The sequence below is a fragment of the Dipodomys merriami genome, unplaced genomic scaffold (genome assembly GCF_024711535.1).
Source record: "Dipodomys merriami isolate MVZ:Mamm:240054 unplaced genomic scaffold, mDipMer1.0.p SCAF_20, whole genome shotgun sequence".
In the NCBI taxonomy this organism is placed as follows: domain Eukaryota; kingdom Metazoa; phylum Chordata; class Mammalia; order Rodentia; family Heteromyidae; genus Dipodomys; species Dipodomys merriami.
Window position 1 is genome coordinate 32,360,576 of NW_027203382.1, and position 19,324 is coordinate 32,379,899.

General features: G+C 38.9%; 1 protein-coding gene across 1 annotated transcript in view; it reads right to left on the reverse strand.

The window, feature by feature from the left end:
• Positions 1 to 1,998: 1,998 nt before the first annotated feature.
• The window catches only part of LOC138833032 (regulator of G-protein signaling 7-binding protein), a 92,572-nt gene continuing 75,246 nt past the window's right edge, over positions 1,999 to 19,324 (reverse strand). The window contains exons 5-6 of the mRNA XM_070031391.1: positions 17,352 to 17,422; positions 1,999 to 7,133 (exon numbers count right to left, since the gene is read on the reverse strand). Of these exons, the coding sequence (XP_069887492.1) occupies positions 7,042 to 7,133; positions 17,352 to 17,422 (163 nt within the window). The 3' untranslated portion in view covers positions 1,999 to 7,041. The remainder of the gene's footprint in view (positions 7,134 to 17,351; positions 17,423 to 19,324) is intronic.

Consider the following 19,324-nt stretch of genomic DNA (forward strand, 5'->3'; position numbering starts at 1 on the left):
AATTTAATTATTAAAAGAAATAAGAGGTGACATTGTTCCAAAAGCAATGTACTCATTACCTGGCTTATGTAACTGCAACCCCTCTGTACATCACCTTTGCAATGAAAACTTTTTAAAAAAGAAAAGAAATATGGCCTTATTTGGGCCAAAAATACAAACATACTTTCTTTGTCCTCATGCCTTTCCATCTACTGTAGCATGAATATTTTCTTTTTTTTCTGAATTGGCACATGGAGCCCATTTGTCTGTATTTCTCACGCTCTTGTTCATCACTTTTCTAAACTCTGTCACTTCAGAGAGATTCATGTTCATACAATTCTTTATTTTATGATATGTGTTTATAAAACTCGGGTAAAGACCTTGAAGCTACTAAGAGGGTATGACGGTATTGAGTCTAAAGACAGGCTTAGGCACTAGACATGCGGCAGTGAGGGTCCTGGCCTCAGAAGCAAGCAGAACATGGAACCTGTCATAGCTGTGTGGATGCTAACACCCATCCACGATGCATTTGAGTAGGACACAGGAAGGGGATACACTGGCTTTGGCCTGGGGGCCCTAGCAATGAGGCTAGGTGGAACTGGGTGGTAACTGATGAGGGAAAGTAATAAGCTTATAACAATCAATAATAATTAATATTTGAAGGTGTAAGAGTTCCTTGGACTCTTTGAACAAACTTGTCTTCTATAGTTGGAGGACAGACAAGCCTAAAGTGATATTAGATATATTTGTGAGAGGAATAGGTTCAGTTCATCTGAATGTTCTTTCTAGAGAACTTTTCATTTGTCTACATCATGTTCACTGGACTTGGTGAACAGGAAGTGCTCTGAGAGCACATGAACACTGTAGGATAGTGGAGAAACCTCATAAAAACAAAGAGATCTGTTTGCTATGGTAGTGAAGTTAGGAACTTAGTGGCCCTGTGAGATGCTGAGATATCTTGTCCAAAGTGAAATTAAGTTAGTGGTTCTTGAACCTACAGTTTGACCAAACTTTTCACATTTTGGAGGCATTGTACTTCACACTGGTGGAAGAGCTCTGACTCATTTATCAGACAATATTAGGAATACTGATTTCAAGGGAGTCCTGCAGCGAGGAAGGGCTTCTCAGCAGGCTTATGCTAGAGCCTAAGCAACCATGTCACTTAAGCCATATCATCTAGCAGGACATATATCAATAGAGATATAGAGATATTAAATAATGTTATGGAGACTCTGATAAATTTTCATAGAAGCGTCACAGCACATATCCTTAGGATTTTGAAGCAAGGCCATGACATGATTTGACAGTCAAAAGTCAGCTCCTTGTAGGAATGGAGGCTAGGAATGACTGTAGCTGCATAGATTTGTAGCTAACAAAGTAATGATCACCTACAGTGGTTCTCCTCCTAATCTCTAGAATCTGTAAATACATATTCTCACATGCCAATGGCACTCTACAATATGAGGATATTAAGGAAGAAGGAAGAAGAAGTGATGATAGAAGCAGGGGAAGGGGAGACAGACAGACAGACAGACAGAGAGGGAAAGTTAGAGATACTGACTTGAAGATGAAAGAAGAGGCCACGAGTCAAGGAATATAGGTTTTTAGAAACTATAAAGGAAATAGATCCACCTTTAGAGACTCTAGGCCTGTTGACACTTTAATTTTAGATAAAATTTCTGCCTTGATAGTGCCTTAGCATTTCTTTCCCACATCTCATTGCTCACATTTTAGTAACAAAAAATAAGTCAAGCAACGGTGGGAGGGGAGGAGAACAAGCTGTGATTCAAAATGTCTTTCACGTCAACAACGGACAAATGCAGCCAAAGTATTCAATGTATACATGTGCAAGTGGAGCCAGGTAACTTGAGGGGAGAATGGGGTTGGGGAGATGGGTGAGAACAATGGAAGGGGTGAGTCTGATAAAGCTGCCTTGTGCTTATCAATGAACATATCACATTTAAACCCCTTTGCACAACTACACAAAAGGTCGTTTAAAAATGTCTTTTCGCATATAAATATTTTTAAAACTTTTATTATTAGTTTTTATTACACAAGTAATACATGTTGTGGTAGAAAAATTAGAAAACACAGAAAAGCAAAAGGAAAAATAATCACCCATAATCCCACTACCCATAGGTAAGTGCTATTAACATTGTAGTGTACGTCCTTCTAGCTTTCTTATGCATATATACATACATAGATATATTTATATATAGTTTTCTTTTTTTACAAATATTGTGTAATACTATATATACTATTTTGTAACATATTTTTCATTTAATATATATTGTGAACATCAGTGTTCATTCCCTGAAAAATTATACAGATACAACATGCTTATTGTGGAAAAATCAGAAATTACAGATATGCACAAGAAAATATAATGGCTCCAAATCTCACCTCCCAGAGATAAATGCTGTTATTCTCTTGGCAAATATCTTTTCAGATTTGTGAATGCACATATGTGTATGTTTTGATAAAAGGGATCAATTCTAGACATCCTTCTAAAACTTGCTTTTCTCCACTTTATAATATAGCTTGGACATGTAAATAAATACACATGGATTGAAGTACAGTATTCCATTAAAAGATAATGTCACATTTAACCATATAATATCGATTTATTTACAAAACATCCTTTCTTGTGTCATTTTTTAATATAATGGATTACTGTTTTGTATCTCACTTTTATGAACCTTTTAGAGGAGAATTTGCCTAATTGGAATTACAGGACATGAAGGAAGACATATTGCCAAAGTATTTTTCATAAAGGTTGAATTAATTTATACTCCTATTGACTTTATTTCTATATGCACTTTTTGCTCTAGGAACTATGAGTGTTAATACTCTCTGCCCTTTGGAGATATAAAAAGAAGTGTATGGAATTTGCATCTTGATTACTAGTATATTCAAATACTTTCCTACTTATTATCACTGCTACTTTTGTCCTTAGACAATTTTTCTACTAGAAAGTTGGATTTCTTTTTGAGCCACATACTATCATTCATGCCAGTCATTCACTAGTTACTGAATCAATAAATAGGTTTCCAATATTTACTTTGTATTTAGAACTGTGAAGAGTCAAGAAAACAGCATTTAGCAAAATAGATGCATGAGATTAAGAATTAAGCAATAATTCTTGGTGTATATTAGAGATCAAGACTTTTGGTAACATGTATGACAAATATTATTTTTTCTTAATGTGGGTTATTTTTTGTATACAGGGTTTGCATCTTTACTTTGTCTAATCAACATTTCTTTTCTTCATATTATTCCTATCCTTTGGTATTATGCTTAAAAAGTCTTCATTTTTCCAAAATAAAATGACATATGTTTATATTGTCTGCTAATCTTCTTTTTGATTATTTATATACTTTTACATATACATTTTAATTTCACCTAAAATATATTTTAATAAAATTTATGAGGTACAGATGAATAGTTCTCTCATTGAATGGCTAATCAGGTATTCTAATATAGCAAGTATAATAATCTAACCATTTCTCATATTTTCAACTTTGTCTTTATAATGTATTCAATTCTAGTCTTGGGTCAATAATGGATAGCATATTTAATGTTGTATTCTGTGGCAGTAGCACTGTTTTTCCTCAGCCTATCTAGTTATCTAAAAGTTGAGCATCTTCATTTTGTAACATTCTAGAACCACACACACAACAAAGGTAGACCCTACTCAAGAGTGTGCGTGCTCTGTGTGTATGTGGGGGGGTGTGTGATAGTTACAGTGAGCAGAAATCAGAATTGAATTCTTGCAATGTTAAGAGCATCAGAGTCAGAAGTTACTGACAACATCATTGTTGAGCCTGTTGTATTACTTTATATGGTGTGTACTTACATTGCCACTCAGAAACTGAGCTGTCACTAGGTGGCAGTATTGTCAAACATTCTGCTTTACAACCATTTTTTTTACAGGTGTATGGGAGAAACAAATGGTCAGGCAGGGTTTAAAAAGTCTCCCAAGAGTTTAACTCCCTAGAGGAGGCTTCAGGATTGTGCACTGCTGAACTTTTCTTTATGCACCAGATGAATGGCACAACCAGAAGTTTGCTATGACTTTGAATCTGGATACATGCAAATCATCAGAGGACAGATTTTTAAAGTGACATTTGGCCTTGTCTACATGTATCTTATCTCAATGTGTCTGGAGCCTTTCCCCCTAACTGATTTAAAGCCCAGAAATAGGGTCATTGTGGCAGAATTCTGGTGAGTTTTATTTTTCACATATTTGGTGGTATATTCTAGATTTTTCCACAAACAACATATGTCCTCTGTAATGTGGGAAAAAGTCAACATGGATATTAAAAGTATGGTTGAAAATGAGTAAATGTGTGCTACAGAAGGCTTCATCCTTTTCTGTTTCAAGTGCGTGGGTGTATGTGAGAAAATGGGTGTGACGTTCTCTTCTAACCTTAATCTCAAACCCAGTTACAGCAGGAAGCCAAGACAGCAAAACTTTATCTCTAGGACTCACACCTGAGAAGGTCATTTGGAAGGTGAAGGAGAGAGGGCCAGCTCCTAAAGATGCACAGACACATCTGATGGGAAGAGGTGAATTGCCTATTGCAGCCAAGAACCAATGTCGAAGTGGTTTCAGAATTCGAGTACTAAATGTCATTTTAGGACCTATTACTGAAAGAACATCTATAAATCTTGGAGTGTGTCTCCTGGAACTATAAAACTGAGCGAAGTCTGGAAACAGGCACTGAATAAAAGATAAAGTGGCTGAATATATTACCTTCGATATGGAAAGTCTGGCTACGTAATTAAACAAGTTCCCATGTCCCTGAATAGCTACTACAGCCTTTTCAGACATGGAGGTGAGACTTGAATTTATTAACAGTCTTCAGCTGTACAAAGGACAATTGCACAAAAGGTAAATGTTACTTCCACACAGAGACTAAGCCAGAATGAGCACAAATTAGAGCAGAAGTGATTTAGGTCAGGCATTTTAAAGATCGTGCTGAACAGCAAGGTTGGGCTGCATTAGAAGCAAGGAGGTTGACGCTAAGGGTTCCATACAGTCCAAGTTCAAGAAACAGGGGCAAAGGGTGTGCTAACTTGGGTATTTTTGACCCTTAAATGAAATATTCTTCAGGTCAAAATGAACGAGAGCCAGGAAACAATATGTAGCTTTAATCAAGTGTGATTTTGAAAATCAAGGTTGGCAGGCCAGGTAACTATTGGAGTGGTTACTTGTTTGTTCAAGTAGTATCCACTGTAGAGTGTTTAAGGAGAATATTCTCACAACTTTTTTTTGCAGGTATTTGATATAGAAAATGATGATTTTATTATATAACTTGTCAAACATACTTCTCTTGGTGAAGCCAGGCATGCCTGTAACCATGCATTAATTCTTGCTTCATTGGAACCCAACTCTGGATGACAAAAATAAGGCCAATAAGCAGCAGGTGTGATTTAAATAGAAACCTATCATTATCTTTGGAGAGCTATCTTTTTAATTTTTTCACTTTCAACACAAAAAGCTAGAAGATAATTTTAATTATGTATAATACACCGTCTATTAGGTTGAACCATCATTTTGGAGGTCAAAACAATCAAATATCAGCAATTTCATCTAATTCAACCTAATGCAATAATTATTCACTCCTTTCATCGTCCCTAAAGCTAAAGGTTGAATATAGTTGGTCTTTAGATCAAGATATTTATGTACATATACATTTCTATGCAGAGTTGACATTAAAGACATGTTTGGAGTAACCAGTTAGTATCTAGCTCATCTTTCTATTGTACTAGACTCTGGTGCCTTCTGTTTGACTTGAAGATTTTCAGATCAGGGAAAACAAGAGAAGAAGTACAAAGACTTGATCTTTTGACCCATAGGAAATTCTGTGTAGAGGATGGGTCCAGGAAGAACATGGGGGAGAAATATAATAAAATTTGTACCATGTTACAAGTTTAATAGAGGACCACAACAAAGCTGGGTGCAGAAAAAGCAAAACATGTGGCTTCCTCCTTTCTAAAATATAATATTGCTTAATGTGTCCTGCTTCCAATATTCTAAGCATAAGACAAGACACCAAGTGCACATTGGAAAAATCACATCTGCATAGTCATCTAAAATGAGACAAGCTTAGCTTAACTAAAATTTTGTTATTATAATGTAAAATGTTAAATATTTGTACGATCTGAGATAATTCCAGCATGCCCTATAAGATTTAACACTATGCTGATGTGCAAACACCATGCTTCAGATTTCAGTTTGAACAGAAGGTGATAATATTCAATTTTACATCTGAGGGTAATTGTATATGTTACTACATCATTTCCTAACTGGATAACGTCATTCTCCAAAAAGCTGAAAAAAGACATCATTGGATCAAAAGAGAATTAGTTGCCCATATGCATTGTACGAATGGATTAGGATTATTGTGTATTTACAAAATGTAAGCATTGTTTCATATATGGTTCCTGTTGCATTATAAATTAAGATGCTTTTATGTTGAAGCTTTTAGATTCTGACAGACTGGAAGACTAAATGTAAATGAGTGCAGAGAAAGCAATGGGTGAGGTGGTACCTGTTTGATTATAATATTTCTAACGATATTCCTAGATTGAATTTTTGAAGCTTTGCAGTTTTAAAGTAGATTTCTATGTTTAAAGACATCTTTCATACATGACAGATTGCTACCATGAGATCAGCAAGAGCTATAGCTATACTATTATATGTGAAATACCTTTTCTCTGTGTAATACATTTTAAAAACCTTCAAATCATTTAAAAATCATAATTCTTGCATCAGTCACGGCATAGTTTGGAGCAGACATGCACAATGTCAGTTTTAAAAATCCTTTTAGAAACAGCCTTCTTTTGGAATTTGTTCTCCCCTCCCCCCACCCTTGATGGCAGCTGCTTTCAGGTGTAAGATCATTGAGAAGGATAGGGAGAGGCAGATAAAAGGAATAAGGAAGCATAGAAAACATAGTCAAAAACCAATCACTGTATAGTTCAGCTGTCTGGAGGTCCTTGGGTTTGGTGATGTTTTTCAGGTATTCCTGGTGGTGGGTTTCCAGAAGAATCTGCCTAGCTTGAGACCAGACAACACAGCCCGAAAAACCTTCTCTTACGTCTTCTAACCAGTGGATAGGGAGTTAGATTCAGAAGGCTGCTGTCATCTGTGATGGGACAGAAGGTGCACATGAGTGAAACATAGATACAAAAAAAAAAAATCTGTTTTTTTTTTTTTAAGCAAGTGGTTATAAAAACCCAGCCTCCTTTGGATCAAGGTTTTTGCATCTTCAGCACTGTTGACATTCAGGTCTAGATAATTCTTGGTTGCACTAGGCTGTTCTGAGTACGTTGCAAGAGATGCAGCAGTATCCTTGGTCTATACTTACAAAGATGCCCAGAGTACTATAGTGGAGACTATCTTAGACAACCAAAAATGTTCTCCGAATGTCCTCTAGAGACTGAATGTCGTCTGGAGAAGGAACAAATTCACACAAGGCTGAGAATCGCTGCTCAGAATTAACACTATTTAGAAGCAATCTTTCAGTTGGGAGAGGAATGTGGCTTATTAAAAACAGCTCATGCGCTGGATCATTTTCTAAACTTGCCTCTGCTATTTACCAGCTTGAATTGTGACTTGGAACATGGAACTGAAGTTTGCTACATTTCAATTGCCCTATCAACTCGGGTTTAATAATGACTGCTACTTGCCTTAGGTGAGGATTAAATAAAGCCATCTGTGTAAAGCATTTAGCTTAGGTAGATAATTTAGGGACACCTTGCTAACCATGAACTATTTGCCATTACATGGGATCATTTCCTTGGTTCCATCCATTTCCTTCATGTCTAAGAAAGAAGTTCCATCTATTTCCTGTCAAGTCTTCCTACAACACTTTCTGATGGGCATTGAGAAGAGATTGCTAACTGTTGAATTCATAAGTTTTGGGTTGAAACTTTTAGCATGAAGAAGAAATAAACCAGGAAGCTAAATCTTGTTTAAGTGCTCATCTGTTTAAGTGCACACCAAATTAATTTAATCCCATATACAAGTTTTCTTTTAAAGCTCAGATTGTTTTTAATATGGAGAGAAACAGGGCTTTCCTTTCCATATTAAAAATAATTTATGATAATATAGATATTAACATTTTGAGAGCTAAAGATATCTTTCTTGCTCCTTCCTTCCTTCCTTCCTTCCTTCCTCCCCCCCTCCTATCCCTCCCTCCCATCCCTCCTCTCATGTAGGGTCTCCAACTCAGAGCTTGTTTTTGCTAAGCAGGTGCTCTGCTGTTGAGTCATGCCTCCAGCCTCTCCCCTCCACCCCTCACTGGTTATATTTCAGGATGGGGTTATGTGTTTTGTTTTGTTTTGGTTTTGCCTGGGTAAACACATACACAACAATCCATTCTGTTTAATAATTTTTTTTAGTTCTTTAAAATTATTTTCCATTTTTTGTTTGTTGAGATGATTGGTATGCACCACCACATCCAGCTTCTTTCTATTGTGATGGAATCTTGTGGGCTTTTCTGCCTGGCATGGCCTGGAACAATGACTCTCCCAATTTCAGCCTCTCATGTAATTTAAGATGGTAGGCATGTGCCTATCCTTACCACTGTGCCCAGCTATAGATTGAGAAGAGATCTTGTGAACTTTTCTGCTTACCGTAGTGTCACACTGTGATTGTCCTGTCGTCTCTCCCCCTGAGTAGCTAGGATGATAAATGTGAGCCACCCGCACCCAACTGGACAGCTTTCTTTTATAATTAACTTGTCTCCAAAGAGTCAAAACAGTAAAAACAATGTCAGATAAAATGCCTTGGCCTCAGTTTTCAAGGAGTTCTCAGAGATGAATAATGATATATTTAGAACAGAAAGGACTCATAAGGACTCTCTCATTGTTTCTAAGATTCTTACTTCTGTAACTACTAAGTGATCAATGAAGTTAACCTAATTAGATGTGTGGTAGACTCTGAAGGGTAAAAAATTAACCTCTCAGTAGTCCTTTAGATATTGACAATACTTCTTGAAACTCAAGTTTACCGAAAATTCAATGCTTTTCTGAAACAGAGACACCAAAATGAGGAAACTTATGGAGAGAAAGATTTGATATGTCTATTTTTTCAAAACTTGGAAGATATATTTTCTAAGATATATTTTTCTTTGATCTTCCCCAAGTACTTAATATATTTGAGGAAGGACTTAACTGGTCTTCATATTTCATAAGATGGAATCCTCATGTATATTACTCCTATTGCATGAGGAAATGTCTACTACAATATTGCATTTACAAAGGGAATAATGTGTGCATGTTGTGGACATATGGTTACTCCTCTCTTCTTTATATATTAAAACAGATACTATATGCAGGGATTATGATATGTTTATCAATAGGGACCCCTTTTCAGCCATTACAATGCATCTAAAAGCATTTTGGTAGAACAGCCTTCTATGGTACTGAAATTCTCTTTGATCAGTCTTCTTTGCAGTTAGATTATATATATATATATATATATATATATACATATATATATACACATACATATTCATTAGGTATACAATATATGTGTACACATACATTTATACAATATATATTTACAATTCTCAATTGAATAGAAGTGTTAGGATTGGCGGCAAAGTGCTCAAACATTAAACAAAGGGCAGGCTCTCCACTAATGATAGCTGCTGGTGTGAGACACTTCGTTGTGCATTTGTGACACCTTTGTCTAGCCCAGATCTCCTGCAATCATCACCTACGGCCAAGGAGACACAAAAGCTCAAAAGTTCTTGGCAGAAATTCAAAGCAGCTTTCTGCACCATAGGAAGTTGACACATACCATAAGTGCTAAAATTTATCAAGCAATAAAAATGCCTGGAATGGTTTGAAATGGATTCAACCCCAAGGAAAGATGTCTCTCCATACTGACTGATTTATGTCTTGGAACTAAAAGTCTACTGAAGAAATGTGAGCAAAATGGAAGATTTACCCAGTCATTCCAAATTTTCTGGGAGAGTCAACTTCAACTTGTTGGGAAATGATTGGTTTTTATTGCAAATGTTTATTTGGATATGGCATAGTAAGGCTTTTTATCACGTTTTCCCATATGAAAATGAAAAGTAGGAAAGGGAAGGATAAGAAGGAAAGCATGAGAAAGAGTGACAGAAAATCAGGACAAGAAAACCTAACCATACATTGGATCTTTAGTTTTTGTATGCTACAAAAGCCAGGGACATTACGATCCCAAGACACATTGATACCATTTCTCTATTGCTCAAATTCATTTTGATAATAAAAGATTAGTATATAGATGATATGTAGGGAAAAAGAAGGCTATGAAGTTTTCAATAAGAAGAAAATTTCAAATAATAATAAGCTGTATTTAAAGAGTTGTTCTCTGATAAAAATCAAAGAAATGCTTACAATGGAGCTGTGTTACAAGTTTCTATTCCAGGGGGATAAAATGTAAAAGGAGAGAGACTTTCATTGAACTCAGTGATCCTCAAATATTTGCCTCAGCAGCATTATCGGAGGTGTGTTCATGCATAGACTGCTGACTCCACCTCTGTAGTTTTTTGAGCAGTAGGTCTGGGATGGAGCCACATAGGCAATATTTCTTTCAAGTGCCCAGACATGCTGCTGCTGCAGGACTTAAGATCACACTTTAAAACTCACTGAAGATCATCTAAGTTTCAAGGCCCTGTGCATCAAAATGGGTTTTAACAGAAAGATGGTCTCTGGCCTCAAGTAACTATGAGCTTTCATTAAAAATACCTCAAGAGAGATACAAACACGGTACTATGAGAATTCCTAAGGAGAGGGACTAATGGGGACATTACTACTATTAAGCGGAGAAGAAAAACATCTGTGGAAGATTCCCAGAGGTCTTGTTGTTCACTCCAGACCACAAAGGATGAGGAGAATGTGAGTATTTGTGGAAGGAAGTGGGCATTCTTAACGAAAGGGACAGTATGAATAAAGATACGGAGTGACTAATAGTAGCCTAATTTTCGGTTCAAATAACTGTCTACTGTGTTTATGAAGGAGAAGATGGTACAAAAAGGAGCCACTTAGGATCCCCTAAATACATCCATACTGTCTTATCCTTCCTTGCCATTACTATTACTTTAGCCCTCTCTCCTTGGACTAATGATCAGTCTCTCAAGATTAGCTGCAAAACCAGCCGCTGGTGACTCACACCCAGCTACTTAGGAGGCTGAGATCTGAGGATCTCAGTTCAAAGCCAGCCCTGGCAGGAAAGTTCGTGAGACTCTTATCTCCACTTAATCACCAGAGGAAAAAAAAGCTGGAAGTGGCACTGTGGCTCAAGTGGTAGAGGGCTTCCTTTGAGCTGAAGAGCTTAGGATCAGTGCCCAGGCCCAGAGTTCAAACCCCATGACCAGAAAAAAACAAATGAGCTGCGAAGTCTTCGCATACCAGTTTCTTTGATAAATGACTGCTATAGGCCCTGGCACACTGCCTAAACCCAACTTTGTCCTCTCATCATACTAGAAGCAACTCTTCTGGAAAATCTTCCTAAAGTTATCCGAGCTACCCTAGCTCATCATCTGCAGTTGCTTCCCAACCTTCCTCAGGCAGGCTTCCCTGCCCCCAAAGTCTGTGACCCCTGCTTTCCACCACACTAGCGAGTACTTTTCTGTTAAATCCTGGGGACACCTGCAGTTCTTATCCAGCTTATCATCTTCACGATGCAACTTTCTTTAATCCACTTCATAACAGTTTCAGGATTTTCTCTTTAAGTCCCTTGGTAAATTGCTTTCCTTTTGTCTCTAGCTTTAAATTCTGGCATTCTAAGGCTCTTTTCTGCACACTCCCCATGGGTGATCTCACCTATTTGCTAAAGATGTTCAGATCTGTTGCAAGTTCACTCAGATCCCATGTCTCACTTCAACATTATGAACCACTGAGCACTATTCCAGGATGTCCTAAATGCCAATCATTCTCTACTCTTCTGTTTCTCCTCTTTTCTCTGCCATCTAATGACTACTCCATCATCATTCACTTTGCTTTCCAAGCAAACCTTGAGCTTTTTCCTTCGTTCTGCCTTTTCCCTTCTGTACTATATCTGAGTGATCATATCTTCCTCCATAATTGCCTGGCTTTATTCAGATCTTAGGTATTATGCACCTGGAATACAGCAACTGCCACCTAACTGTATCCTTCCAACAGCTCCAGAATAAAATCTGCTTTTCTCACAGGGGGTTTGGGGGGGGGCGTGTCTTAAAGATCTCTTCCTAAGCCTCTATGCTTCCTGCGTTGCCACCTGCTGCAGTGCTGGTTTATATATAACAGAAAACAAAACAAAACCCCAAACACCCTGTTCCTTCCTCTTTCCAAATACCTGCTCACAGCCAGTATCTTCTGCCTAGACTGTCTTTTCTCCATCTTTTTTTGGGGGGGGGGTAACTCCTACTCATCCTAAAAAATCTTAGCTCAGATGCTTTTCAAAAAAGCAAGTTCTAATAATTTCTCATTTTTGACTCAAATCTGAGCTAGGTGAGAATACCACATGGTCTTGTTGCAACCCTTGCCTAATTCCGATGACATTTTGATGTGCTAAGTGTTTATTGCTTTGTCTTTTTAATAACGTGTGTGTGTGTGTGTGTGTGTGTGTGTGTGTGTGTGTGTGTGTGTGTGTGCATGCATGTGGTTGTTGTCTTCAAAATTCATAGGCCAACCCTGAAGTAGAGCTCCAGCATGACCTTTGTGAGGTGAGGTAAAAGTCATTTGGAAAAGAATCACCTTTTCAGGTCATTCTTATCTAGTTCTGCCCTCCTGAGAGGCAGAGAGAGACATCCCCAGCAGCTAGACAGAATTTGTTGCATCTTAGTGACCGTGATGTGTTGGATTATGATAGGGACAACAGAAACAGGTGTGGAGAGTTCTATTCAGTAGTGAGTCAACACTTAACAGTTGTGAGTAGGGACTCAATACTGCCCAAGGAAAGAAGGAGGGATTACATAGCTCACACTGAATCTTGAATAGGTCATAGAGATTACAAAGAATAGGTGCTGCTGGCAAAAGTGCCCCCCAATCACCTTCCAACACCAGATGGAAATACAAGAAATCTTCATATGAGGCATTGGGAAGCATATCTAAAAGGTCACCTCCAGGGTAAAGGGTGACACAGCTGTCCCTAGGTTCTAAGAGTTCTTAGCTATCTAAGAGCTCTTCTCTCTGACATGGTTAGCTTGATTCTGTTTACAGGGTCCACATTGGAGTGAATGAGCGAGATATATATGCAAGAACGATTAGTAGGTTCCATGTCCGCAGGAGTACCATTGCCCATAGGAGGTTCCACATCATAGAATAGATTCAATTCCTGATTTACCTAGTTTCAGACCGATTCTAACACATTCTGTCAACACCAAATTCTGTGCATGAGTGACCGTGCCAACACATCCCACAGCGTTCATTTAATCGAAATTTGAGAAAAGGTGAAACTATCTTTCAGGCTTACTTTATTTCTGCCAATTTTCATTTCATAACAGTGTGTATTTAGAAGATGCATGTCCTTCACTTTCCAAATTCTTCTTAGCCTTTGTGGCAGACCTTGTGGGCTCTCTACAGGTGGTTCCATTTGTAATCTCTTTGACACAGCAAGACGACCATAATTAATGAAGCTCCCTACAGCACTGCCAATGACCCAGAATAGAGGACAGGAGGGGCAGTGAAGCAGGGGAAACATAATGGGCCGAAGGCCAGGAGACCTGGATGTCACTCACAGTCAGTTGCCACAGAACAAGGGTAGGTTGCTCTTCTTGGGTGCACCTCTTTTTCACTAGTCTCAAATTACAAAGACAGGAAAGAAAAGGTGTAAAAGGAAGGCATCACCATCAATCATTAAAATGCCTGCCCTTGGCAACCACGTTCTCTTATTTTCCCTACTGAAAATCAAGTAAACATATGATGAGTTAAGTTTTGACTACACAGGAAGTTAGGAAGATTATGATTAAGTCTTTTATTACTGAAATAAATCCAGAACAGTTTTTGAATCAAGGAGCAAGATGGAGACTAGGGTAGAATGGAATCTGAGCTGACAAATGTTTTTAAGGACAGGGTAGTCAGGGTTCCAGAAAGGAAAAATGAGGACCCAGGTTGGTACTTTCCTCTCTCTCTTTGTTTTCTGTTTCAAACATACAGGAAAATGGAAGAAAGAAAAAGGAAATAAGAAGCCAGAAAGAAAACAGAGGGCTTCCTAAAATGGTTGCCAACCAGTGAGCCTCATGTTTTGACAATAAAATTCTACTGAAAAGATCTGAAATAATTTCCCACACTTGACCCCATACTATTTTTCTGCACATATTAACCTAGACCTGTGTAATCACCAGAATTGAGATGCTTCTGAGATGGATCTCGGTCTACAGCGTTTGAATAAGCTGGTGATTGACTCATTAAAATGATAGCATATGAACCTATCAAAAGAGCCCCCCAAGCCAGGTGCCAGCCAGTGGCTCATGCATGTAATCCTAGCTACTCAGGAGGCTGAGATCTGAGGATCACAGTTCAAAACTAGTCCAGGCAGGAATGCCCGTGAGACTCTTACCTCCAATTAACCAACAGAAAACCGGAAGTGCTGCTGTGGCTCAACTGGTAGAGTACTCACCTTGAGCTGAAGAGCTGAGGGACAGCACCCAGGCCCAGAGTTCAAGACCCATGACCAACAAAAATAAATCCTCCCCCTCCCTCCAGAGACCTGTTCTCCTGCCCTCAGCCTGTCTGGATCCTCTAGTCCATCCACACAACCCCTTCCCCACTGGTCAGCAGATTAAACATGTGGAGAGCAAAGATGGGCCTTTACATAAGGAAGGATTCCATTTCTCCCTCAATTGAAGTCTGAATTTCCAATAATCCTCAACCTCCAATTATATTTTTACTATTAAACCTTACAGAACCACTCTACTTCCTTCTCGCTAATTCCAGGCATCTCTAACTTCTCATTGTCCAAAAGGGTCTGGGTTTCATGACTTGGTATCAGTTATTTGCTTGACCAGTTCCTTTCCACTTGTATGCTTTTGTTCACATTGTCAATCTTTGTCATTATCGTTATACTTAGAAATGGATGTAGAATTCTAATTCTTTTTCTGTTGATTAAAATAATATAATTTATATTCTACTTGTTATGATTATAAAAATGATGGGGAATTTTCCTGCTTTTTCTTTAATTCATGGTTCAGAAACTGTTGGATGAATTATCAGTGGAAGTGGAGATAAGAATGTTTAAGATAACTTGTTACAATAAAAATATTTTTAAAAAGATAATTTGATTTAAAACAGAGGCTTCCTGGCATCTGTGAAATGAAGACTGGGGGATACTGAGCTAGCCACACTAATAGGCAACTGAATGTAAGGTTAAACAAGAAGCCCGTGTGCTGGTGACTGGAGAGACACGTAAACTGTATTGATAATGAGGCCATGCACCACATGTAGAGCCCCAGAGGCCAATGGCTTCACCTAGGGGCTCAAGGCTGACTGTACATGGACAGGACACAATCTTGGACAGGGTGAGTAGTAACCATAGACCATTGGGCAGTAAGTTGGGGTTCTCCTAAATAACAATGTTCTTAAGACTATAAAATAAGGAAATACTATTTGCATTATTAAGGCTAAAACAGGACATGATATGTGAATAATGATAGTAGCAACAATGAAGTTTTGCTGTTAAGGCTGAGTGTGAACATTTGGCATATTTCTTCATTGTTCTTCATGACAACCCTGGCAAACAGGTGCTATTGTCCCCTTTTCTTGAAGGAGGCCACTCAAATGTCTTGAGGTTGCTGAAGGAAAAAATGGCAGAGCCAGCATTCCCAAGGCCCTTGGTCCTAAACCCCAACCCCACGCTTATTTCTGACCATGTTGGGGTGAGGGCATCCTGTCTTCAGTATAACACGCCTACTTCCTTTGCACTCTATAAGGCACTCCAGATGGCTCAAGCCAGTTGGCCTTGGAAGCCAGGTCCTTCAGGGGTATGTGGGGGTACCTGAGGTGCTACATCTCCTGTCTTCTACTCTCTGACCCACACCCCTGTGCCCAGGAACCCCCCCCCACCACTCCTCAGCCTCTTCTACTGGTGTTCTCACTTCCACCTCTCTACCTTCTGCCCAACTTCTTCTGAAGCCAAGAGGCACTTCAGCTCCTCTGCCAATTCCTCCCTTTCCCTCCTCCTCGCTCTGCTCCCAGGCAAGCAGCGCCCTGTACTCCCTCCCACCCAGGCTTTGCTCAGTGGAAGCGGGAGGCGTTTCTTTCTTGTCTCTAAAGATCCTTTCCCACTCTCTAGGTGCTACTTTCTGAAGCTGATGCTTCATCCATGGATGCGCTGGCCAAGGATGCTGTAGCCATGGATGCATAGTAAAGCTGTTTGTTATTCACGTTTCATATACATCCCTCAGGCCCAGCCCTGCAAAGCTAGGTCCAGACTTAACAAACATTATTGTTGGTACCAGGGGTTATTCTTCTAGTCTTAGGCTCTATTCTTTCTTTTTTTTAATGAGTTTTTTTTATTGTGAAAACACTGTACAGAGGGGTTACAGTTTACATGAGCAAGGTAATGAGTCCATTTCTTATCAAGCATTGTTGCCTCTTCCTTTGTTTTTCCCCTACCTACCAAGCTCTATTCTTGATAATGTGAATATAATAGTTAACAAAAGCATAGAGAGTCCCTTTCCTCATTCTGGTGAATCTCGCCACTTCCAGTTCTGTGTCAGGATTTATACTCCTAAAATAGCTTTGGAGATGGAGTCTTGAGTTCAGGTTCCCAATCCAGTTGTTGTTGTTTTTTTTTTTTTCTGGCTAAATTAACTAATCTCTTGAGTCTTTATGTCCTGAAAATTGGGAAATAGTAATAGTATTTTCCTCAAAGTTATTGTTAGAAACTATCAAGGGTTTAGGGGATGCAGTTCAGTGGTAAAGCAGTTGCCTATTTGTAGCTCCCTAGCAAGGACTAATAATTAAAAAATAATAAATATAATACAGTGAATACAGGTAAAGTATTTAGGATAGTGGCACATTGAAAGTTTTCAAAATACATCTTCCTTTGAAAATGTCCCGAATTCCTTCCTCTCTGCTGTAAACCACACTCTGGCAATGGTCAAGTTAGTTCGTTGTGTGGCCACCCCTGGCAGAGTGATTTCTATAGCATGTGATAGGAGCATCTGGGGAGGGATCTGTTTCCAGGTCAGAGTATATCTCAGCCTCTTTCAGAGCAAAACCCTGTTCACTCAAGAGACTCTCATTATGACATTTTTAAAAAGGGCAAATGACACTCAATATCATTTTCTATTTGTGGAAAATACTTGCTTTGCTTTCTAGGAAATAAGTCCCAGGTTTATCAGTTAAAAGCCTCCTCTGCTTCAAGGGGAAATGACAAGACTCACCTTGATTTTTCAGTGGTAAAGGCATAGTTTCCCTGAGTTTGCTTAAAAGGTTTTTCATTTCTCGCATGTCTCTGTAAAATTGATGAAAAAGAAAGAATAATCAGCTGTGAGATTTCAAAGTAAAATCTCAGTCTGTTCCATAAGACATCTGAAGGGCAAGCATCAGTGCCTAATTGTACTAGCTCTGGTTTCCAGTAGGCAGCGATAGAATTTATTTTGCTTTCACAAGTAAAATATCTGAGACAGACTGGTTTTAGAAGGAAGGGAAACTCCCTTGCCAAGCATTTAGACTGTGTATCTTCTGCAGGAGCTCTGAAGTGGCTGAGCTTTGGTATTAAGGGTAGTACTTTCTCTTATCAGTAGAGACTAAGAACTGAACCCACCTACTCACGGAAAGCGGAGTGCTGGAAAGATTATGGTTTGTACATGTTTCTCACAGTTGACTGGATCTAAAAGCTCCTCCTTACTATGGTCAGAATTCAGCAGGACACTAGTTAAGTATTCCTGAGGGTTTTACTAAATTAAATGATGGAACAGTAATCTATCTATCTGTCTATCTATCTATCTATGTATCTATCTAATCTATCTATCTACCTATTTATACATACATTATATACATTACATATTACATATACTTATATCCATATGTATATATACCAATACTCACCAAGCCTTATCCCTGTCCCTTGTTTTTGTGACAGGGCCTTGCTATGTAGCTCAGTCTAGCTTCAAACTACTGCCTTAGTGTACTGAGGTCTGGTATTAGAGGCGTGTATTAGGCATGCCTGGAGGATGATCAATTCTAAAACCTCTGGAGAAAAGCTCTTCAGAATAGTGGCGAGTGTGCGAGGGACCACTTGAGGGCTGCTGGATTCTCTTTAAGTCCCTTGCCTGTCCTTCTAAGCTCCCTCTCACTCCTTTGCTCAGAGCACATCATGCCATTGTGGACCTGAAGCATCCACCTTCATCTCAGAGGTCATACAATTTTAAAACCCCTGCTCTGTAGAGCATTGTAGTCTAGGACAGGAGACATCTGGCCTGTTTAGACCCTTGGGATAGTAGTTTGCCCACATGTCTAAGTGGTTGAGCAGTGAAGACAGTGCTCTTGAACCCGCAGAACAAAGTAGTAGTTTTTGTCTAACACAGTAAAAGGTATCACATGTTGAAAAACTAAGAAATACGTACTAATTATCTCCAGAATAAGGAAGAAATAACACATAGCACAAGCTTAAGAATGAATTCAGGGAAGAAAAATTTGGAGACTTTCTACCAACATTTTTTTTCTTTTTCTGGCATTTGAAGAAAGAGCTATCATTCTGTTTCAAGTATGAAAACTTCAGTCCATTTCGCAGTGTACTGCTGTTGTACTGGGCATGACTTGGAAGGCCACTGTTTTGGTGCACGCGGGCAGGATGTCAGAGACATCAGAGAGCCTGCTCCTCAAGAATATTAAGGAACTCAAGTCTCAGGAAGGGAAGGAAGGGAAAGTAGCCTCATAGTTCTGCAGAAATACCTTTGTACAACCTGTTTGGTAGTATAAGATTGAGGAATGTCTATTAGCATTTTATACAGATGAGGTGAAATTAGAGGGATGGCAGGGAGGGAGGGAGCTTCCTCCCTGCAAGACGTACCTCTGCTTTCAGATAAGATTTATAGGATAGGCAGGAGGGATGGGGAAGGATGGGAGGGGGGGGTCTTCCTGAAGAGCACCAATTTTTCCATAGATTGACACAAAGAAGTCACCTGTGTCTTCATCCTACTCCAGGAGGACTTCTGTTTTCAAAAGCTCTCCTAGTCAGTTAAATGCACAGTGCAATTACCACCCACTGACCTCAGGACAGAGAGCTCCAAGAAGAACTGAGGAGGTCTAAATCATTCAGGGTCTTTTGGGCCTGCTTTCCACAGGCTTTCTATCTCTTTGTCCAGAATCTGGACTTGAAATGGTGACCAGCCTGCCCAGAAACATTCTATTT